At 39.4% G+C, this 20,344-nt stretch overlaps 1 protein-coding gene across 3 annotated transcripts in view; it reads right to left on the bottom strand.

Moving 5' to 3' along the window:
• apoba (apolipoprotein Ba) overlaps positions 1-20,344 on the bottom strand; it is a 35,441-nt gene that overhangs the window by 7,864 nt on the left and 7,233 nt on the right. For all 3 annotated transcript variants that reach the window (XM_023397836.2, XM_087171662.1, XM_087171663.1), the window contains 20 exons: positions 11,632-11,779; positions 11,120-11,269; positions 10,347-10,471; positions 10,195-10,271; positions 9,644-10,100; positions 7,828-7,972; positions 7,557-7,703; positions 7,080-7,291; positions 6,261-6,456; positions 5,998-6,168; positions 5,631-5,834; positions 4,749-4,922; positions 4,429-4,634; positions 4,140-4,322; positions 3,775-3,905; positions 3,128-3,338; positions 2,794-2,966; positions 2,526-2,701; positions 2,071-2,192; positions 128-501 (listed from right to left, as the gene is read on the bottom strand). In XM_023397836.2, the coding sequence (XP_023253604.1) occupies positions 128-501; positions 2,071-2,192; positions 2,526-2,701; positions 2,794-2,966; positions 3,128-3,338; positions 3,775-3,905; positions 4,140-4,322; positions 4,429-4,634; positions 4,749-4,922; positions 5,631-5,834; positions 5,998-6,168; positions 6,261-6,456; positions 7,080-7,291; positions 7,557-7,703; positions 7,828-7,972; positions 9,644-10,100; positions 10,195-10,271; positions 10,347-10,471; positions 11,120-11,269; positions 11,632-11,779 (3,782 nt within the window). The remainder of the gene's footprint in view (positions 1-127; positions 502-2,070; positions 2,193-2,525; positions 2,702-2,793; positions 2,967-3,127; positions 3,339-3,774; positions 3,906-4,139; positions 4,323-4,428; positions 4,635-4,748; positions 4,923-5,630; positions 5,835-5,997; positions 6,169-6,260; positions 6,457-7,079; positions 7,292-7,556; positions 7,704-7,827; positions 7,973-9,643; positions 10,101-10,194; positions 10,272-10,346; positions 10,472-11,119; positions 11,270-11,631; positions 11,780-20,344) is intronic.

The following is a 20,344-nucleotide window of genomic DNA, read 5'->3' as shown; positions in this document are numbered from 1 at the left end:
ACTATCAGGAACTAAATATGTACAAATACTTAAAAATCTTAACTGTCATACCCCATTCTCTTCGTGAACATAACAAAAGCCCACATCATGATTTGCTAACTTGTAAGAATTTCAAGAACACATTTACCTTCAAGCTTGTATGCCAATAGGTTGAGAGGTGATTGAGCCATGGCCTTGTACTGCACAATGTAGCTGGGAAAATCAAAAGTGTTGTTGCCCCCAGAGATGGAGCCTTCCCAATGGTAGAAGTTACTGTTGATCTTGGTGGATGCTTCAGCCAGACCGAGAAGAGGTATATTGAAGTCCAAAGAAGGTGGTATAGTGATAGATGGTAGAGGATAATTTTTGGCAGGGAAATATAAGCCTATCTCTGGTAAATTTATGTAGGGAATAGATAAAGTGGTTGAGATGTTCAGTTCTTCCAACTTTTTGCCACCAAGTGGAAGAGGCAGAGAGATGGCCATCTTATCTTTGTTGAACTGGTATCGGAACACGCTGTCACTATTAAGGTAAAAAAAAAAAAAGCATGATCAATATCATTCCAACTTTGGACTCTGTGTCTGGAATTATGTTATTTATTCATTTTATTGTTGAAAAAACACTAACTGACAAGCAGAAAGTGACATAGAAGACATTGTGACCATAAAATATAACAGACAAAGTGTATATGAGATTTGTGTGTGTGTGTGTGTGTGTGTGCGCGCGAATGTTCTAATAAAAGTTGAATGTATACAATAATAATAACAGTAATAATAATAATAGATAGTCATGATAGCAATGATATTGATAATAATAATAGTTAGTAATAATAGCAATTATATATTGATGATAATTGTAATGATAACAATGATATGTAATAATTGTAAAAATGTGGTATTAGGAGCAATGCACATGTGCATGCATATATACAGACAGCATAACAATAGTAATAATAATAACATATTATGATAATAATAATATGATAATCATGAAATCTTAATCAAGTAGATAGGATGAGGGAGAGTCTGCACACGAGCACCAGGGCACCAGAGGGGCAGGCAAGGGGCCCCCAGCCCAACCACCCAGTGCCACGATCAGGGGCCCACACAGCAGACAGAGAGGCTAGGTGGGGGGATCCCCATACGCCCCATCCAGCTGGTCCAGCCCGGCCTCTCCCCCACCGAGTTCAAATTAATGTAAAATATAATATATAATATGTATAACGATATAATAGTATAAGTCTGTATATGTACGTGCACACAGGTAACAAAATCATATGTACATATTCAAACATCTACATTTTCTGTATTGTCATCAGTTAGATATAAAAGAGTGGCAGAGATATGCACTGGTGAGGAGTAAGTGGTTGTGTAACATAAGAGGAATCAACGTTGGAGGTATTGTAAAAAGGGTGACCAGGTGTTTTCATAGGATTTGTTTTTTTTTTTTCAGAGAAGCTTTGAGTTTTTCTAGATTTGAATGATCTGTTAGCAGATTGAGCCAGTGGATTGTGGATATTTTAGGTCTGTCTTTCCAGTTTAGTAGTATGGTCTGCAGTATTTTGCAATGGTTAATGATATTGCAAATGGTTTGTGCTGGGAGGGTATATGAAATGTGGAGAGGTCAGAGTAATGTAAATGTAAACAAGGTGAGAATGAGGGGTTTGTGATGTATAACAGAATGGCATTGGCATATAAACTGATTTTGTGGTGAAGGGATTTGATTGGATTCCTGTGATGTGGTCACATTGTCTAATTGAAGCTGCCAGGGGTTCAATGAAAAGTGCAAACAGTAGTGGTGATTATGGCATCCATTTTGAGTGCCTCTGTAATGGAAATGGTTTTGATATGACAACATTGGTTAAAACGGAAGCAGTGGTTGAATTATAAAACATTTAATCCAGTTGGTAAAGTATGGCTGAAACCCAAAGTGATTTGAAGAGGCAAAGAAGGTGTCTAGAATTATATAGAGTTTATACATAGACAGAGAAGCAGAGGACAGAACAATCAATATAGCTGAAAGGTTGAATCAGGGTTTATGAAAGCAGCCTGAAAGCAAATTATGTTCTTAAACTCCATATTAAATACTTACGAGTGCAGAAACAGTTTCTCAGGCAGAGCTGGCAGGGTGAGATCTGACATGCTCCTCTTGCTTTGGAGGTTTGCAAGATAGGGGATGTGTGTTGTTAATTTGTCCAGCCATATATTACCTGCCTTCAGGGTGACATGAAGACAAATTAAATCTCACTATAAACAAAAACTTTTAAGCTTGAAAGCACTCAGATTGTGTGTACCTCCCATCTAAATGTATTAATTTACCAGCAGAGAATGTTTAGAAGGCTTTAATCTACACCTGGATCTAGAAATGTTTTTATGGTGATTTATGTCATAGAAATTAATTTTGCAACATCAAAGTGTGTTTCCAGGTGTTGGGGAATAATACAGTATATGTGAAAAAAGTTGTACAGGGCCTTGTCCTCAAGAGTGGCCCATGGGCTGCGTTCCTGATAAAGGTAACAAATACAGCATCAAATGTCCAAGCACTACCTCAATTCCTTTGGTGACTATGTGACGGAGTTTCATATCAGTCTTTGCCACTTTCTGGTCCAGGACATCATCGATGAGCTGGTGCAGCTGCCCATGATAATTCTGTCCATCTGGGATCAGTTTCTGAAATTCAGAATTCAGCTCTGATTTCAGTTCCAGCTCAAACTTGTCATCATCTGTAAAGAAGTCCAAAAGCACCCAAAAATAATGAATGAATGTTTCAAATCTCTTTTCTCTGTTGAAGATGTTACTGATGGCTGACAGTTACCGTATTTGAGTGAGGCTCTCTGTTGGTAGGATGTCTCAGGGAGGTTGATCACAGTCTCTAAGTCCATGGACACATCCTCATCTTTCTTAAGGGTCACAGTGACAGATGCATCAGTTTTCAGAGAGGGAATAGCCATCTGGAGTTGTAGCATGGCATCCTTCATTATTTCAAGTCTACATTCAAAAAAAGGATTTGTTAATTATTTTCATTTCGCAGGATGATTTTCATCCACTCGTTCCCTGCTAAAAAGACATAGTATCCAGGCATCAGCATTATCTATCATTAGAAAGGATTTAAGGTTTGTGTACAAGCTACAAAGTGTGTTTCTACGTACCTTGTGCGTCCAACAAGACTCAGCTGTGGGATGTTCCTGTTGGTGACGTCAATGGTGATACCTCGCATCTTCTTTCCTTTAGCATCACTGTCAGTTAAAGCCAGCTTGATGCCTGCTTCCACATCATAGTCAGGAATGGCAACCTCGGCGGTAAAAATGTTCTTATTGTGGTTGTATTTCAGAGATGCAGTGGCCTCTGTTGAATTATCACCTGGTAACAGAAGATATTTAACTCTTTAGTTGTTGTTTATCTCCTGGAACAGGTGGCTTCAAGATATATTAAGCCAGGTACCCTTATATAGATAATAGGTCTCATATGCACTTCATATACCCTTATCACAAATAAAAGGATGCAGGGATAAATAAAAGGGCCTAATTTCATGGTACATATTCATCCAATCTTGGCCATTACAGTTCAAGTACATGCTTCTACCAACCTGGGACAATTATGCAAAACCCAGGATTATGTTCAGTGACAATTATTTTTACATACAGTGTCAATATTTTTAAAATGTGTTTTTAATACGGCAGCTATGGTATGGTTAAGGTTAAGTAAAGATGTGGTTATAGGCTGGCCAAAACACATGTACATGCACACAAAGACACACACAAAGACACACACAAAACTCTTATAAGATAAAGAGTACCTTCTGCCTTTAGAGTTAGCTTCAGAGACTGCACTTTATGACGACCCTTTTTACCCTCTCTGAGAGTTTCATCAGTGATGGTGGCAGTGTACTCTGAAATTTCCCCTGTGGGCTGGATTTCCACTGCAAACCTAAGTGACAAACACAGGTTTCATTAAATCTGGCTCCCTTTTTAAATCTGTTATCTATCTGATTAGTTTAAATCATTGAGAACACCATAAAGGGGATTAAAATATCAGCTCACATGAACTATTTAGCCTACATATCAGCTACCCAAATAGAAAACACTTAAATCAAAAAACTCAAATCAGAAATACCACACCAATGAGTTTCAAGTCAGATTTGTTAATGTAGGTTTCTCTAACCTGGTTTCTCCAGTCAGGGGGTAATATGGGGCCTGGTAAATGGAAGTGGCATTGGAGTTACGCAATATTGTGCACAATTTAAGACCACTGAATAGGGGCTGACAGCCAGCTGAGTCAGTGTGGTCCTCCACCAGGGACGGCACTATTTTTGTTTGACCAGAGAACACTGACAGCAACTTGTTGCTATATTTCAAGAGGAAAAATGAGAGTTATGGATACTCAGAGAGAACAACATGAAACTAACAACCACTGAAAGACTTTTGTGTCATTTGAAACTGCTGTCACTGACCTAACGCTGAGCAACTGAGTGTTTGACTTAGGAGCAGGTATTGACAGTCTCAACTGGTGTCTGTTCATGGTGATCTTAGCATTGATGGAACTCTCATGGTACATATTAGTGTGCATCTCAAGCCCAGCCTCCACAAAGGCTGGAATGTGCACACCCATTTGAGTGATGAATTCTAGCCCAACTGATGGCATGAAGGAGAGGTCAGTCTGCAAGCACAAGGATACAACAGAATAGCTGTAAACAGCAAATCAGAAGTGACATACAAATAAAATTAGAGGTTTATTTTACATGTAAACTATAATGAAGGGAAGCTAACTTACCTTTATGTTTGGACCTGAGTGAATCAGGCCTCCTTTGGCACCAGGTGCAAACACACCAGCCAGTGAGAACTTCAGAGGGAGGCCAGAGGCAGTGGGCAGAGAGAAGGCACTCTCAATGAAGATATAGTGGGCGAACACTTCATTTTCAGTGCTAGAAATCAATGATAAAAGGGCCTGTTGGAACGAAAACAAACATTGTTGTATGGATATATCTTTCATTTGAGTTACAGATCTCTTTAAACCGTGCTTAGTGATGTCATGGAAGTCCACTGTCAAATTTTGGTTTTTTAAGAAGAAGAAGAAGGGATAAATTCTGTTTATCCCTCTTAATTCTTATTTTTATCCAAGCAAGTGGTGTGTTTCAGTCAGTTTCAGAGGCTTTTTTCATTTCTGATACAAACATTTATGGTCCCCACATAATTTTAAGATGCTCATTGATGAACATTGTTATTGTGATCATGTTAGCATGCTGACATTAGCATTCAGCTCAACGCACTGCTGTGACTCTCTGTGTACACAACATTGAGCTGTGGTTAGTTAACCCGACCAAAGTTAGAGTAATCTACCTGCTACATACATTATAAACTATATAGCTTATTCTGAGCAGGTTACCCAGAACAATCAGATGAGTTAGAGGTTCCCAGAAACTATCAGAGTTATGAAAGAGACCTGTTTTTAAAATCTCAAATAAAGGGAGGAGGGTTTATTCAATAAACCCATGACACTGAGGCCTGGAATTAAGTCAATACACCTCAGTCTTATTTTTAGTCATGTAACCAATATAAAAAAGTTTTTATTTTCAAACTTAAGTACCTTGATGAAATATATTTGAGAATTCATACCCTTTTTTCAAAGTTCATGCCAGGAAATAATCAATCTAACCTTCACAGGTAGCATCTTGATGAAAACACGGTAGTACATTGACAGAGTGTCAGCCATCTTTCTCATTTCGCTGGTCTTCAAGTATCCAATCTCATTTCCTAGAAGCCGAAGATAGGCAATGGCCTCAGGGGCTTGAGAGAAATGCACATCATCCATGAGCTTCCGGGCACTGTTTGTGATATCTTTAAGAAGATCCTGTGGGACCTAAAGAGATATATGTTTCATTTTATTGTTGTCCAAAAGCAATGAACCCACCATACTGTTCAGAAATAATAGAATTTCCATGTAATTTCATAACAGCTTTAATGTTGAGTAAAATGGCATAAACAGGCAAAAATATGCATGGTGTGTCCAAAAATCATTTCACCTCTCTTTTCATTCTGTCTCTGTCAGGGGCAATTCTGTTCAAAACATCTCTGAGCATCTGGGCTTTGTCCCCTGCCCAGTACATAACTCTTGAGATGGAGTCAGGGAAGAAACCTCTCTCCCCAAAAAGAGCATCGATTGTCGGTTCAAATCCTCTTCCCTCAACGCTGACCTTGACAGAGGAGATTTTGAACTTTTGAAAGTTTTTACAAAACTAATTTAAGTGTCTTCACCACATTTAAAAATATGTTCTTTAAAACATACCTCAAAGATGTCGTAGTTGTAGTCAAAAACCTTTAGTGTGGTCTCCAGCATCACCTCCTTAGGTAAGGTGTCCCTGCCATCGAAGATGATGTTGCTCTGTACTGAGCCCATGGGAGAGTTTATTTTGTAGTTTTGTGACATGCCTTCAAAGACCCCTTTTGCTTTTTTCAAGGCCAACTCAATGTGCTCCCTGAGTCTTTAGGAAGGAGAAAAAAGAAAGTTTCATTAAGATGTGCACTGCCAAAAAACAATATTTCTATTGTCTTTCTCAAATCAAAATTATTTTAATTTTTAATATTTTTACTCATTAGACATGCTTACTTTGGCTTCAGTTTAAATCCCTAATATTAAAGGGAAATATTATACATGCTAAAGAGATTATCTTTAAATCTGCTTTAATTGACTTTTGGTCACTCAGGGGCTGAAGAAACCCACAATGCTTACATGTTATCAACTTATAGAATTGCTATGGCATGTCTAGCAGAGACAGAGCAACATTATAATTCGCTTGTACTCATTCATGTCATAACCTAATACATATTAAGTTTACTTTTAGCTCTGTTTTGATGTCCACCAACTCCATAGAAAAATATCTGGCTCTTCATGTGTTAATTGTTCGTTTCTTCATCAGCTAGTTCCCAGCTTTATCTGTCTGTAGTTTGGTGCTTGATGGGTATTTATGTCATAGATTTTCTATTTAATCACAAAAGTAGACATTTGAATGTGCTAAGAATGGATAAAATTTACCTCTATTTGGGGACTGTTAACTATTCATTTATTGTACACATAACATTAAATTGCCGCTAGCAGATTACTCACTTGTACATTTGTGGCTTATCAAAATTGCGGATGTTGTTCAGATGAGAGATCACAAAGCTCTTGAGCTGCTCATTCCTCACATTCTCCAAATTGTTCACAATGTCTTGAACCAGGGTTTGATGTGGGCTCTTCATTAAAATCAGATATGCTGCAATACGTTTCTCCAGGGAGCTCTGAGTATCCTGGTACACCTCCATGAGAACATTTCTTACCTGTGGTGACCAAATGATACATAACTGATTTGGCTTGTTGTAGCCAGTGCTAAGAGCATGTAAATGAGATAATGTGCATAGTACAAATCTTTACAGTATTTCATTTTCAGTTGTTTATTTCAAATCTCTGATGCTCTTTTTCTCTGTGCTTGTCTCTATCTTCATTTTTTTAAAAAGTCAAACAATTAAATCCTACAACACATGCTGTGTTCATCATCATGCAACCATGAATCTGTAAAAAAAAAAAGTGTTTGTGTTACTGTACCTCATCATTAATGTCCATCAACCTAAAGGCCTGTATAGCTGCCTTTTGGTTAGATAACGGAATGTCTGTTTTCTGAGCGCACCTTAAAATAGAGGAAATCAAACTGGGGCTGACCACTTGCATGGCTGGACCCATGACACCAACAACCTGGAGGTTAGAAAAAAGTATTAATTTGGGGCATTGTAACCCTGAGCCAGATTCTCTGATAAGAACTGACTTGTCAGTGACGCCAAAACTACAGTATGTAAGATGTTTGCATGATTATCAGTACCCTCAGTACAAGGAAGGACATCTCTTCAGGGTAAATGGGCAAGTCAGAGTCGTAATCAAGGCTTTCTCCTGAGCAGTCATTTAAGAGTGTTTCCATGAACTTTGACACATCTGTGACCACTGGAGTAACCTCTCCTTTATGAAACCTGTGGACAAGTGACAGAGATGATACAGTATAATCAGATGCTTTGGTTTGGATTGTGTGTTGCATTTGAGAGTGTTTTCATCTAGTCGTAACCTGTAGAAATCATAAAGCTGGCCAAAAAGTAGTTTTATGCCCTGTTTACTTTATGAATGTAGGAAAATAGAAATGTGGTTATTTTCTTTGCATTGTTGCTGCATTTGATTGGGCACAGCTGGAGACTAATCATTGGGGTGGCTGGATATAAATGCGGCAGTCCTCCCCACTGTCTTCCTTTGCATTCCCCCCTGACGCGTCACTTCCGGGTTGGAGGTGTTTGCCCTCACAGGTAATGCAATGCGCTAGTGCTTCAGTTCACCTGTTATGTGGTCTCGTCATGCTTAAAGCATTTGTGTTTCACTGCAGAGCAGTGACAGTGTGCAACGTGCTCCAGTGTCATGCCTGGTCTTGTTTTGCGGTGGTAAGTGTCTTCTCTCTCTGCGTTATACTGACTGAAATCCAGTGGCTAATGCTAGTGTGGTCACAGGTAGATGCCGGGTTTCTCTCTCCCTCCCTCTCCCTGTGCATGTTTCTGACTCTGCATACGGGTAACGCCCATCAGCTGGCTGAGTTCACCGGTGGTGTATCTCATGATGTCACCACCAGCTGATTGGGGCCGCTGCTGCTATTTATTGTTATTCTCCACGAGGCTGCTTTGCACCTTGCTGCTGCTGTGTGCTGCTTGGTGGTGCTGTTTCGCGGCTTGTGCCGTGGTTTGTCTGCCTCACCACTTTTTAAAAATATTTTCTTTTGGTTGGGTCCTCCTGCCCTCACTAGCTCCTTTCACACCAGTAGGCATCAGCCCCTGATTAGGCTCCCTTCCCCTTTTTGATATGAATGGTAATTATTAAACGAATATCATTGTAATAAAGTTCACCTATTCTGTAACAACTTGGAACCATGTCTCTTGCCCCTTGAGTAACTGAACCTGTGTGTCTTAATGGTGATATCTGAAAGGTAAATAATTCTTTGGGTGAAATTCCCAAAGTGGCGTTGTCTGACAACCTGTTGGGTTCGTAAGGGTGTAATGCCCATCTAACCTTATTACCCTAAACCCTTGAAAGTGTAAGCGGAAGTGTTACGGTTCAATTTATTTAGAGACCCTCTGCTCGCCCTCTATATAATAATAAAGGCATAGGTGTCATTTACACTGAGGGCACTGGAGACATATCACCACACCACTTTTTGAAATGGCCATTTTTGTCCTCATCACTTTTTAAAAGCATGAAGGGTCACTTCCAGGACAACAATGCTCCCATCCACAGGTCATGAGGGGTCACTGAATGGTTTGAGTATGAAAGTGATGTGAATAATTTTGGCCAATGGCCTTCGCAGTCACCAGAGCTCAACTCAGTTGAACACCTGTGTATAATTTTGGACTGAAAGTGTTAAGACAGCACTCTAGACCGCCATCATCAAAACACCAATTAATGGAATATGAAAGGTTCATGTTCCAATGTGCGCCAAGGAGCACTGAAGCTGTGCAGGTAAGTCGCTTTATGTTGGTTTTTCAATTAATTCGTCACCTGTCTGTAATTCGTCGCCTTTATGTCCCCACCACTTTTCAACACAAAGTGATGCCTTTGGTAATAGTTAAAAAAATAGTGTGTGCCACAACTATCATAATTTTACTTACTTCTTGACTGTGTTGGCCAGAGCATACATGATTGCCTTGCTCTGTTTATACTGAGCCATGCTGAGCATATCTCTGACACGTACTGCATCAGGGTTAGCCCATAGACTCAGCCCATACACTAGAGCATCAACCTGTAGTGACCCCCCATCGATTGTTCTGATAGCCTGGAGGATGGCGCTGGTGCACTCTGGGGTTCCACACTGCAACAGGGCCTGGTAAGTGAGCCAGCCTGACGTATCTATCATTTCAGTAACGGTCTGGCTTAAAGTCTCATTCCTCAGGACACGCAGGCTGGACACCAGCTTGTGGAAAAGGCTGGTTCTCTTCTGACCCCTGTCTGTGCCTGCCAAAGCCACAAGGTCCCGTAGGGAGCTCAGAACCGTGTCCTTCGTCTGAACTGGAGCTTTATTGTCAGGGTCTTCAAAGTGGAGTGGCTTGCTCTTACTATGGTTCACATCTGAGTACACACATATTTACATAAATTTTTTGCCTTAAAAAGGTGTAGACTATAACCATACATTAGGCACTGCAGACATGCTATAATCACCTACCAAACACTCTGTTGTTGGTCCTTTTGGAGCTTTGAAAGCTGAGCTCCTGGGTCACCACTGATGATATTCCATTGTCCCTGCAAGGCAGATTAGACAGTGATGCACAAGGCTTAACAGTGCACTATACTGTATGCACCCAAATGATGACTTACTCATGGGAGAAGGGTTTGTAGATGTGTTTTTCTGTGCACATTGCTGCCATGATGTGCTTTCCATTGTTATCAAACTGGTAGTTGCAGTCTTGAGTGCTTGTAATTAGCTTTGACATGGGGTAATGCTGAAAATAAAAATCCACAATGTTAATGTTCTTAAATTAAATCATAGGATGGAGTGCAAATTAGACTTAAGAGAAGACTTAAATGCCTTCATTTCATTTTAATTTTTGGCAAGATAATTGATGCACCAAAATGAAAGTATTTTTACATAATGTAACCCACTTTAGATGTAATGACTGGCACATCACACGGAAGGAAAGAATCCAAATACCATACCAGTATAATGAAATATCATTACAGTTGTAATAGTTGAGTAGAATTAATTTTATTGCCATTACAGCAAATGTAAACAACTTGCTTTGATTCTAATGTAATCATAAATAAATAAAAAATAGATAAAATACCAATAAATATAAAGGATAAAATAAACACAAAATACACCTTAAATGCCAAAGGTTTACAATTGAAAAGTCAGATCATCTAAAAGATGCATTATAACACAAATAATTTCAGGGGAAAACAAATCTTAAGCAAAATGTACCTTAAAGTGCTAAAGGCCATTATTACACTATATAAATTAATGAGAATGATGGGTCGCAAAGTAAACCCTTTTATTATGAGAGGGCATCATATTTTACTCAAGCCTTCATCACATAATATTAAAGACACTCTCCAGTCAGAGGCTATGGAGGCATGCAATAATGTTTCACCAGTGTTTGGAGCAGGGCTAGGGGGCTGTAGGCTGATTCCCTTCTGTAGAACTGGTCACACTGAGACAGATCTCTGGACAGAGTCACATCTGTGGCGATATTCTTCCCATTCACCAGGTGGTCTGTTAAACACTGGCCGTGCACTGTGCTCTGAAAAACAGAGGGAATTACCTCAAGAACATTATCCTTATAATACAGCAGACAATGCTACATGGAAGTACAAGTGGATTCCTAAGCAGACTGCCCTTTTAGCAGAATTTAACACTCATTATCTGCCATTTTATCTTTTGACTTCTCATATTATCCTCATTATTCTGCATTTTCTCTATTCATACCTCTGATGCACTATATTGTATCCTCATTTGTTGCAACAACCCAGTTTGCCCACAAGGGATCATCAATTTACATCTAATACAACTCATCTTCATCCTCACACCCTCATGCTGTAGCTGTAGTCGTACCTTTTCTGCTGCCTTTCTGGAGAAGCCTCTCTCAGTTGTGAGAATACTAACCATTAGGCTGTTCTGTTCATCCTCCATGACTGGCACTATGAGTGTTGACACAATTCCTCTCTTAATGTTTAGGATGTTGACTGGCTCATCTGTCTCAGGGTAAAGATGGACACTGGTGATGTCCTCTACAGTGAACTTCAGAGGGTTCCTGCATAAAGAAAAGACAAACCACTGAGCGATATTTTGCAGTAAACATGATCAGCCATTTAACTCAGTAAAGGCTCACAGTATGTTTACGCAAGAAGAATTTATATTCAGTTCAAATATTGGCAGTCTGAACAGGTCCTACTTTTGAACAGCCAGGTTCTGCTAGTGCCAAAATATCACTGGAAATATTTGTTAAGTCTAATCACTGTCCCTCCTATAAACACTTTATCATATCAAATTTCTGTGACATTCATTTTTAACTGAAGATGCATTGCTCTAAATCAGCTTTATTTTTGTTCTGTATCTTTAAAATTCATAATTCAAACTAGAATTAAAAACACCAAGTTCACTTAAATTTGCTTTATTCATATTGGAACTATCAGATCTGTGTTATATAGGGTATATAGTTGGGTTTCCCTTTATTTTTTGAGCAGTGTTATATTCAATATCTATATAATTGTATATAATAATATACATTTTATATGTATAATGAATTGTATACTTGGCCCTCTGAGAAAGAAGGAAATGGGTCTGAGGAGGTTCTTTGGTACAACTCAGAAACCCATACTCTAAAGCAGATTTCATGAAAGCTTGAAGGGAAGTGGCATTCCACTAATCTGTAAGAATTTCACAAGGCATTGGAAAGATAGTCTATAACATACAGAAAAGCTTTCCATAATGTCAGAACCTCCTGTTATTCATCATTAGTAGAACAAGCCCAGGTTTCTATTCAGCACTGTAGCCAGACATACAGTCATAGCTCTGCTGAGCCGTCTATTCCTTTAACCCTCAGTAGTAGTGACTTTTATGAGCTTCTTTAGAAATAAAATTATAACTATTAGAGAAAAGAATCACCATCTCCTCCCCACAGCTGACTCTAATGTACTGTCCAATACAGTAGCCTCAGAGTCAACTGTAACTGGTTTATATTTAGACTGCTTCTCTCCTGTAGATTTCTCTGAACAGTTTCTTCATCTAAACCAACAACTTGTCTTCTAGACTCTGTTCCAATGAGGTTGTCCAAAGATATTTTTCTTTAGCCAACACTTCTATATCAGATCTGATCAACGTATCTTATTTTAACAGGTTGTGTACCACAGGCCTTTAAGGTTGCAGTAGTTGGCGACGAGCTTCTGATGGTCAGGCATTGACCCATGGGGCATGGTAGGGCACAGCTAAAGAGCCTCCACCTTGCAATATCACCACCCGCAGGGACGGATTTCAGGGTCGGCTGCAATGCCGACAAGGCGACAGGCCCTAGGCATTGCGAGAACCTACGCATACTGAATCTCGGTGTCGTTGACTGGTTTTAGGGACATGGAATGTCACCTCTTCGGTTGGGGTTTAGTTACTGCCCAAGGGTGACGGAGTTCAATTATCTCAGGGTCTTGTCACTAGTGAGAGTAAGATGGAGCGGGCGATGACAGGTGGGTTGGTGCGGCATCAGCAGTAATGCGGATGTTGTACCAGACCCTTGCGGTGAAGAGGAAGCTGAAGCCAGAAGGCAAAGCTCTCGATTTGCCAGTCAATCTTCGTTCTAACCCTCACCTATGGTCATGAGCTCTTGGTAGTGACCAAAAGATTAAGATCGCAGATGCAAGTGGATGAAATGGGTTTCCTCTGTGGGGTGGCTGGGCTAAGGAGCCTGGACATCTGGAGGGAGAAAAAGCCAGCTGAGGTGCTTTGGGCATCTGATAAGGATGCCTCCTGGGTGCCTCCCTTTGAAGGTTTTCCAGGCATGTCTGATTGGGAGGAGACAGGTAGACCCAGAACTTGCTGGAGGGATTAAATATCCCACCTGGCCTTGGAACGCCTCTGGGTCCCCCAGGAGAAACTGGAAAGCATTGCCAGATATAGGGATGTCTGGAACCTCCTGCTTAGCCTGTTGCCATTACGACCCAATGCCGGATAAGCGGAAGATAATGGATGGATGGATAATTGAACCTCTACTTAAAGCCTTGTCTTGATATAGATATTTTAGCCTATTACAGACCCATATCTGACCTCCCCTCTTGTTTCTAAAATCCTTGAAAAAGTGGTTGCTAACCAGTTATGTGATTATTTGGATAGGAATGGTCTGCTTGAAGATCAGGGAGTTGAGTCCATTATAGCACAGAAACAGCTCTGGTTAATGACTAATGATCTCCTCATAGCCTCAGACAATGCACTGGTCTTTAACTGTGTCCTGGATCCAAGACAGGATAGATCTTTTGGGGTGATAACACATGAGATCTAGGAAAGCCTTACATTACTTTATAAACAAGCTGAATTTATTGAATATATGGAGACACTATTCTTTCAAAGAAAGAATAGTCCAAACAAATACTGCTACTTGGAACTCAGCATAATAAGTTAACTGATGAAGCTGCTGCACTGAGGCTCATAAAAACTTACTATGATCAAGGGGAAAAGCCACGGAGACTCCTTGCTTGGTATATCAAACAACAGAAAACAAAGAGGGCAATTAATAATTAACATTGAAGATACAAACTATATACAAAAATATATACATAATATAATATAAATATATATAATATATACAATACTATAGTTGATCATTGTGTTGCGATGGCGCCACATGAGTGGCAGCGTGCCACAGCAGCTCTGTACTCTTTTACTCTTTTTTACTCTTTTTTACTCTTTAGTGTGATTTTTTTTTCCTTTTACTACTTAGTGTGATTTCTTCTAGTACTACACCGACACTTTAAGCAAGTGCAGCTATGGGTGTTTATACTTTTACAGTCGTGTTTTTGCCTCTTAATATTTTTTGAATTTTTTGATGCAACGTCGGGAGACTCATTCTACCACGAACCCATTGTTTACACTCGGGACCAGCTGTTAGCTATATCCCACACACCCCTCCACTATGCTGGGAAGCCAGAGATCCCTGCGGAGATCCGGAGAAGGAGGAGAGGCTGTAGAGCTGGAGTGAAGCGCAGACAGCGGAAAAAATGGTATAAACCATGTTTACCGCCTGTCGTCATGGGGAACGTAAGATCACTCCCAAACAAGACGGAAGAGCTTACTGCGCTAACCCGGCTTCAAGGAAGGTTTCGCGAGTGTAGCATCATGTGCTTCACGGAGACGTGGCTGAGTGAACTTTCTCCCGACTCACATGTCACACTGGACGGATTTCAACTGGTACGGGCGGACAGTAAAACCACGGAGTGCGGTAAGAAGAAGAAGGGAGGAGGGGTTGTGTTCGATAATGAGAGATGGTGCCACCCTGGACACATCAGTGTCAAGGAACAACTCTGCACTAGAGACTTGGAGCTGCTAGCGGTTAGCATGCGGCCATACTATCTCCCAAGAGAGTTTTCACATGTCATTGCGGTGACTGTATCCCCCCCTCGGCCGTCGCCTCTGCAGCCACAGACCAGATCCATAGTGTTGTCTCTCAACTCCTAAACCAGCAACCCCATTCCCTCCTCCTCATCTCTGGGGACTTCAACCACACGTCCCTGTCCTCTGCTAATCCTACCTTCACCCAGTATGTGGATTGTCACACCAGGGACAATACAACTTTGGACTTGTTGTATGCTAATATCAGAAATGCATACACCTCATCCCCCCTCCCCCTGCTGGGACGCTCAGATCACAACGTCCTTCATTCTAGCAGCTGTCAGACTCCACAACTCCTGCTCTTCCTGACTATGTGCAAACTTGCACTTTTTCATGTACATATCGTGTGTATTGTGTATATTGTATTTATTAGTGTATATTTGGTATATTTTTGTTGTATATTTCCATAGATGTTTATTCTATAGATGTTTATTTTCTGCTGTGGTAAATTAATTTCCCAGTTGTGGGATAAATAAAGTTAATCTAATCTAATGTAATCCAAAAATCCAATCGAAATAAATATAGCATTTAAAAACTTTTACAGATCTGAGTATGCTATTAGTAATGATATCCAAACTGAATTTTTTTTTTTTTTTTTTATATATATATATGTTTTGGGCTTTTTATGCCTTTATTTGACAGGACAGTAGAGAGACAGGAAATGGGGAGGCAGAGAGGGGGAATGACATGCAGCAAAGGCCGTCCGATGCGGGACTCAAACCGGGGCCGACTGCAGCAAGGACTGTAGCCTCCACACATGGGGCGCCCGCCTAAACCACCACGCCACACGACGCCCCGCAAACTGAATTTTTAAACAAACAAATCCCAAGATTTCCGAGGAAAATAACAAAAATCTGGATAAGTCACTATATATATCTGAGGTATCAGAATCTATAGGTGCATTGCAGGTTGTAAAAAGAGCAGGCCCAGATTGCCTCCCAATTGACTTATATAAACATTTTAAAGATAAATTGATCATTTATGAGACTTACTTGGAATCTTGTAATAATAATAATAATCTATCCACTTCAGTGAGAGAGGCTTTGATTACCCTGCTTCCAAAACCAGGCAAAACTAATACTAAATGTGAGAATATGCATCCTATCAGTCTAATAAATACAGACACCAAAATCTTGGCAAAAAGGCTGGAGGGTTGTGGCAGTGGATCAAATTGAGTTTATAAGGGATTCAGGGCTTAAAGTAAAAAACAAAAAATCCTTAGCCTGAAATGTTGAGGTTGGTGGGGGTCAACAGCTCTAAAGTGCAAGCAATTTTGCTAAAAATGTCTGGATAATTATAATTTGGAAAAAAGAAAGATTTGCACATGTGCAATATGTGCTTTGGGCCATTTTTCTCTATTCTCTATAAAAGTATGTGCAATGTAAAAGACAACTGTAAACAATACTGCAATACTATGGCAATGTTTAAGTGCTTCCTTCTGAAAAACAGATAATAATGAAATAAATAAATATTGAAGATAAAAAAATACAGAAACACTGAAGTGCTTAAAAACTGGTAAACTGAAGCTTAAAGTGAAATCAAGAAAGCCACTATCACTTATTTCTTCATTCTTTTGGGTTGTAAACAAATAAATTGTGAAGGACAGATCTTGTTCAGCAATGAACGTGCACACATGTATTTTTTGATTGTCGACAAGGTCAGTCATTGATGAGTGTCAACCATAACTGTCGCTCCCGGTAACGTAGTTGTATGTTGGAGTGTGTGGACGGTTCAGTGTCTGGTTAGGTTCAGAGCGAGAGCTACGTTCCTCTCATACCATACGACGTGTCACTACTAGGTTGCAGTCTAGCTGCAATAACAATTGGAAGATGGCAACAAGCTCAGGCACACAACTTGGTCCAGTTGCAGCACCTTGGATGTCGAAAAAGAAAAAACCCTTAGATTATGGTATAGAATATTTTGCTTTCGAGGTGGATGATGAGAGGTTGATTATAGACCCGCAAAAGCCTGTTTGTAAACGGGAAAGTTGAAAGTTGAAATGCTGTGCAATTAAAATTTTACTGCTTATATTTTAGCAAAGTATTGTTTGCTTTAAATACTTGAAGGCTACATGCCACTGTTCTTTTTTGCTATGTCAACAGTTGTTTCATTTTATTATTATTCTATTTAATTTTTTTGTCTCAGGGCACTATAGCTGAAAAGCTGTGCAATAAAAAGTAGATTGTTTATATTTTAGCACAGTATTGTTTATTTTAAATTCTAGGCCAAATGCCACTTCTCTTTGTTTTTTGTTTTTTTTCTTTGTATTTTTCAATAAAGGAGTGAAAGAGAAAGTACATGGAATTTATTGTGTGTGTGTTTTTTTTGTTTGTTTTTTTTAACCGTGGTTTTGAAATATCGTGGAATTTCACTGGTATTGGTACCGACAAAAAAATTTCTGATATCGTTACATTCCTATCTGTAAGACTGTTGACAGGACACCTCCAGCTGTAAACACAGTCAATTATTAATGTAAATACAGTCAATTATTAATCTTTGTATTGCATATTTTTAAGCCATGCACTTTTAATCTTTGTAAAAACTTTCCAAAGCACAGACAAATCCCTGAATGACGGGATTTCTGAATGACGTCACAGCTGTGTATGTGCACTCTTCGCGCGGTTGAGCTGTGTCTTGGGAATGAGGATGCTTGATAGGTTTATGCGAACGCCGTATGGATGTACAAAAGTTAGATGGAAAACTGAATTAATGACATAAAGGTGAGTCTTTGTTTTTGTAGTGTATTATCCACTTCATTTCTTTTTATCTTAATAGTCTAAATTGTTGCATGTTCTTCCTTTATGTATGTTGTACCCCAGAGTTTAAGAAGGGTTTCAACTAAGACTTTGTCAAAGGTTTCCTTGAACCATCCATTATAAGTTGAGGTTAAGAAACGTGCATTAAGGGGAAAAACTGTTTATACATCGGTTTTCTGTTAAATACGATACGAGAGACTCAGGATATGGGGGTCTCTGTTGACCCAAAAAGGTAAAAGACCAAAGGTCACATATGTAATCAATCTTTGGGTGAAGGCTCCTTCTATTTGAAAGGGCAAACCCCAAAGGAGGGTTGAAACATATAAATATAGGGGTTTGTGAGACAGTAGAGAGGAGATCTCACATTGGCAGAGATGCTCCAGGATTCTGCATTTTTGACACTGTTTCTTTCTTGTAAATAAACTTATTTTTGACTACAAGTAAAGACAGATCACTTCTTCACATCAACACCTCAAGATACCACAATTTTGGCATCACGAACTTGGACGTGTTTGTGGCCTGTCCAGCGTCAGCAGGCGGCTCCAACGGACAAACTCCCGCATCAATCGACGCTTCTTTAAAGGGTGAGTTTTTCACAATATTGTGCGCTGGTTTGCTCGATTAGAGCTGCTGCTGTAGGGTCGCTGGTAGGCTACACCGTTTAAAAGAATCTTTGTAGGGTTTTTATAGTGCTGGTATGAGTAGCTGTCTACCGTTCTAAATCTTTCTAAATTTGGGGTTTTTATTTGCGTTGCTGGGAACGCAAAAAGGGGGAAGTAGAGGAAAAGGGCAGACTAAAGGAAATAAGTTTGTTCTAATAAGTCTGCTAGAATTAGTCTGCTGAAAACGGAAAAGAATATACCTACTGAGTTAGAGGAAAAGGCAGGCTATAAGGAAAAAGTCTGCTGAAAAAGGTAAATGAATATACCTACTGAGTTAGAGGAAAAGGCAGGCTATAAGGAATAAGTCTGCTCAAAAAGGAAAATGAATATACCTACTGAGTTAGAGGAAAAGGCAGGCTATGAGGAAAAAGTCTGCTGAAAAAGGAAAATGAATATACCTACTGAGTTAGAGGAAATGGCAGGCTAAAGGAATAAGTCTGCCGAAAAAGAAAGGAATAAGGAAAAGAATAAGAGTTAAGGAAGCCACTAATTTGGATGAAAGCCCTCAGGGAGGCGGTTTTAGATCGGCCAAAAAAACTGTTATTTTCTAGGTAGAATTTCAGGTCAGTCCTCAAAAAGGGGGGCTGGAGAAGCAGATTACTTCAGTTAGAAAGTGCCCACTCTTACGATGACCGACGGGTCAGGTATGATGCTGCTTGTATTGAAAGTGCTGTCTTTCTCAGGTAGCAGAAATTTAGATTAAAAGAGATAAGGGGGCGGCAAAAGCATGCTTATTTAGGACAGTATAAATAAGTCGACTTTCGAATAGATTGTTGTTTGTGTTTTATTCTTTGTTTTATTGTGTGTATACAAGTTAATGTCAGTGTATTGATAAGTTGGAGAGGGATTCTCCCCCTCCCTTTTTTTCTCTGTGCTTTCTGCCTCTCTGCAAAGAGAGACTTTAAGCACTATATGTCGGTTGTTTATCTGTATATGATAGATCTTATGTTGAGTAAAGCATAAGAGGTAATAGAATTTGAGAACAGGAGATTAGATTAAATGATAATGATAAATACTTGCCTGTAAACATTAGTGTATTAAGTATATAAGAAAGTGTAAATACCCTTTCTCTCAATTCATGAGCCTGTTTAAGGACGTTTTATAATTTCATGAGCCTGTTTAAGGACGTTTTATAACTTCATGAGCCTGTTTAAGGATGTTTTAAAATTCCATGAGCCTTAAAGAAAAGGACTTTTTGATAAATATATGAGCTTTTTTGGAGACTTTTTTGTAAAATTCTATGAGCTCCTGTTTGAGAGACTTTTGAAAAATAAATTTGTTAATAGAATGAGCCCCAGAAAGACTAGATATGTAAGAGAGATTCTTTGATAAAATCTGAGAAAGTATTCATTAAATGATAAATTTATATAATAATGATTCTCTAAGATAGAGGAAGGGAGACTTAGGGTTTGTTAGATTGAAATTTTAGAATACTAGACCAGGGTCTAGAAAATATATTAGTCAAATACTAGTGACTAGTAGTATTCACTAGCCCTCTGGGAATAAATAAGTAAAATGTTTGCTCTCTTCCGAGTTTGTGCTGTCGGGAGGAACCAAAAGGTCAAGGGGTGAGTCTGGAGTCAAGAGGACATGTGGTCTGCATCACATGGATTGAGGCTGCAACGCTTGTATCTGAATCCAGTAGAAATAAGGCCAGTACGATTTTATCCACAAACTGCTGCTGACAAATGTATTTGTACCTTTGTGCATACATCCATACTTGATAGTACATTTGTCTACCATATCTATTTACATATATTATATATGTGTGTTGTAGTTGGAGGGAGCTTGGCAACCGACTGATCA

The sequence above is a fragment of the Seriola lalandi genome, unplaced genomic scaffold (assembly GCF_002814215.2).
Source record: "Seriola lalandi dorsalis isolate HSWRI2012SDOR001 ecotype SW California unplaced genomic scaffold, Sedor1 jcf7180002054939, whole genome shotgun sequence".
In the NCBI taxonomy this organism is placed as follows: domain Eukaryota; kingdom Metazoa; phylum Chordata; class Actinopteri; order Carangiformes; family Carangidae; genus Seriola; species Seriola lalandi.
The sequence above is the reverse complement of the archived record's forward strand: the minus strand, read 5'-3'. Positions and strand labels throughout refer to the sequence as shown.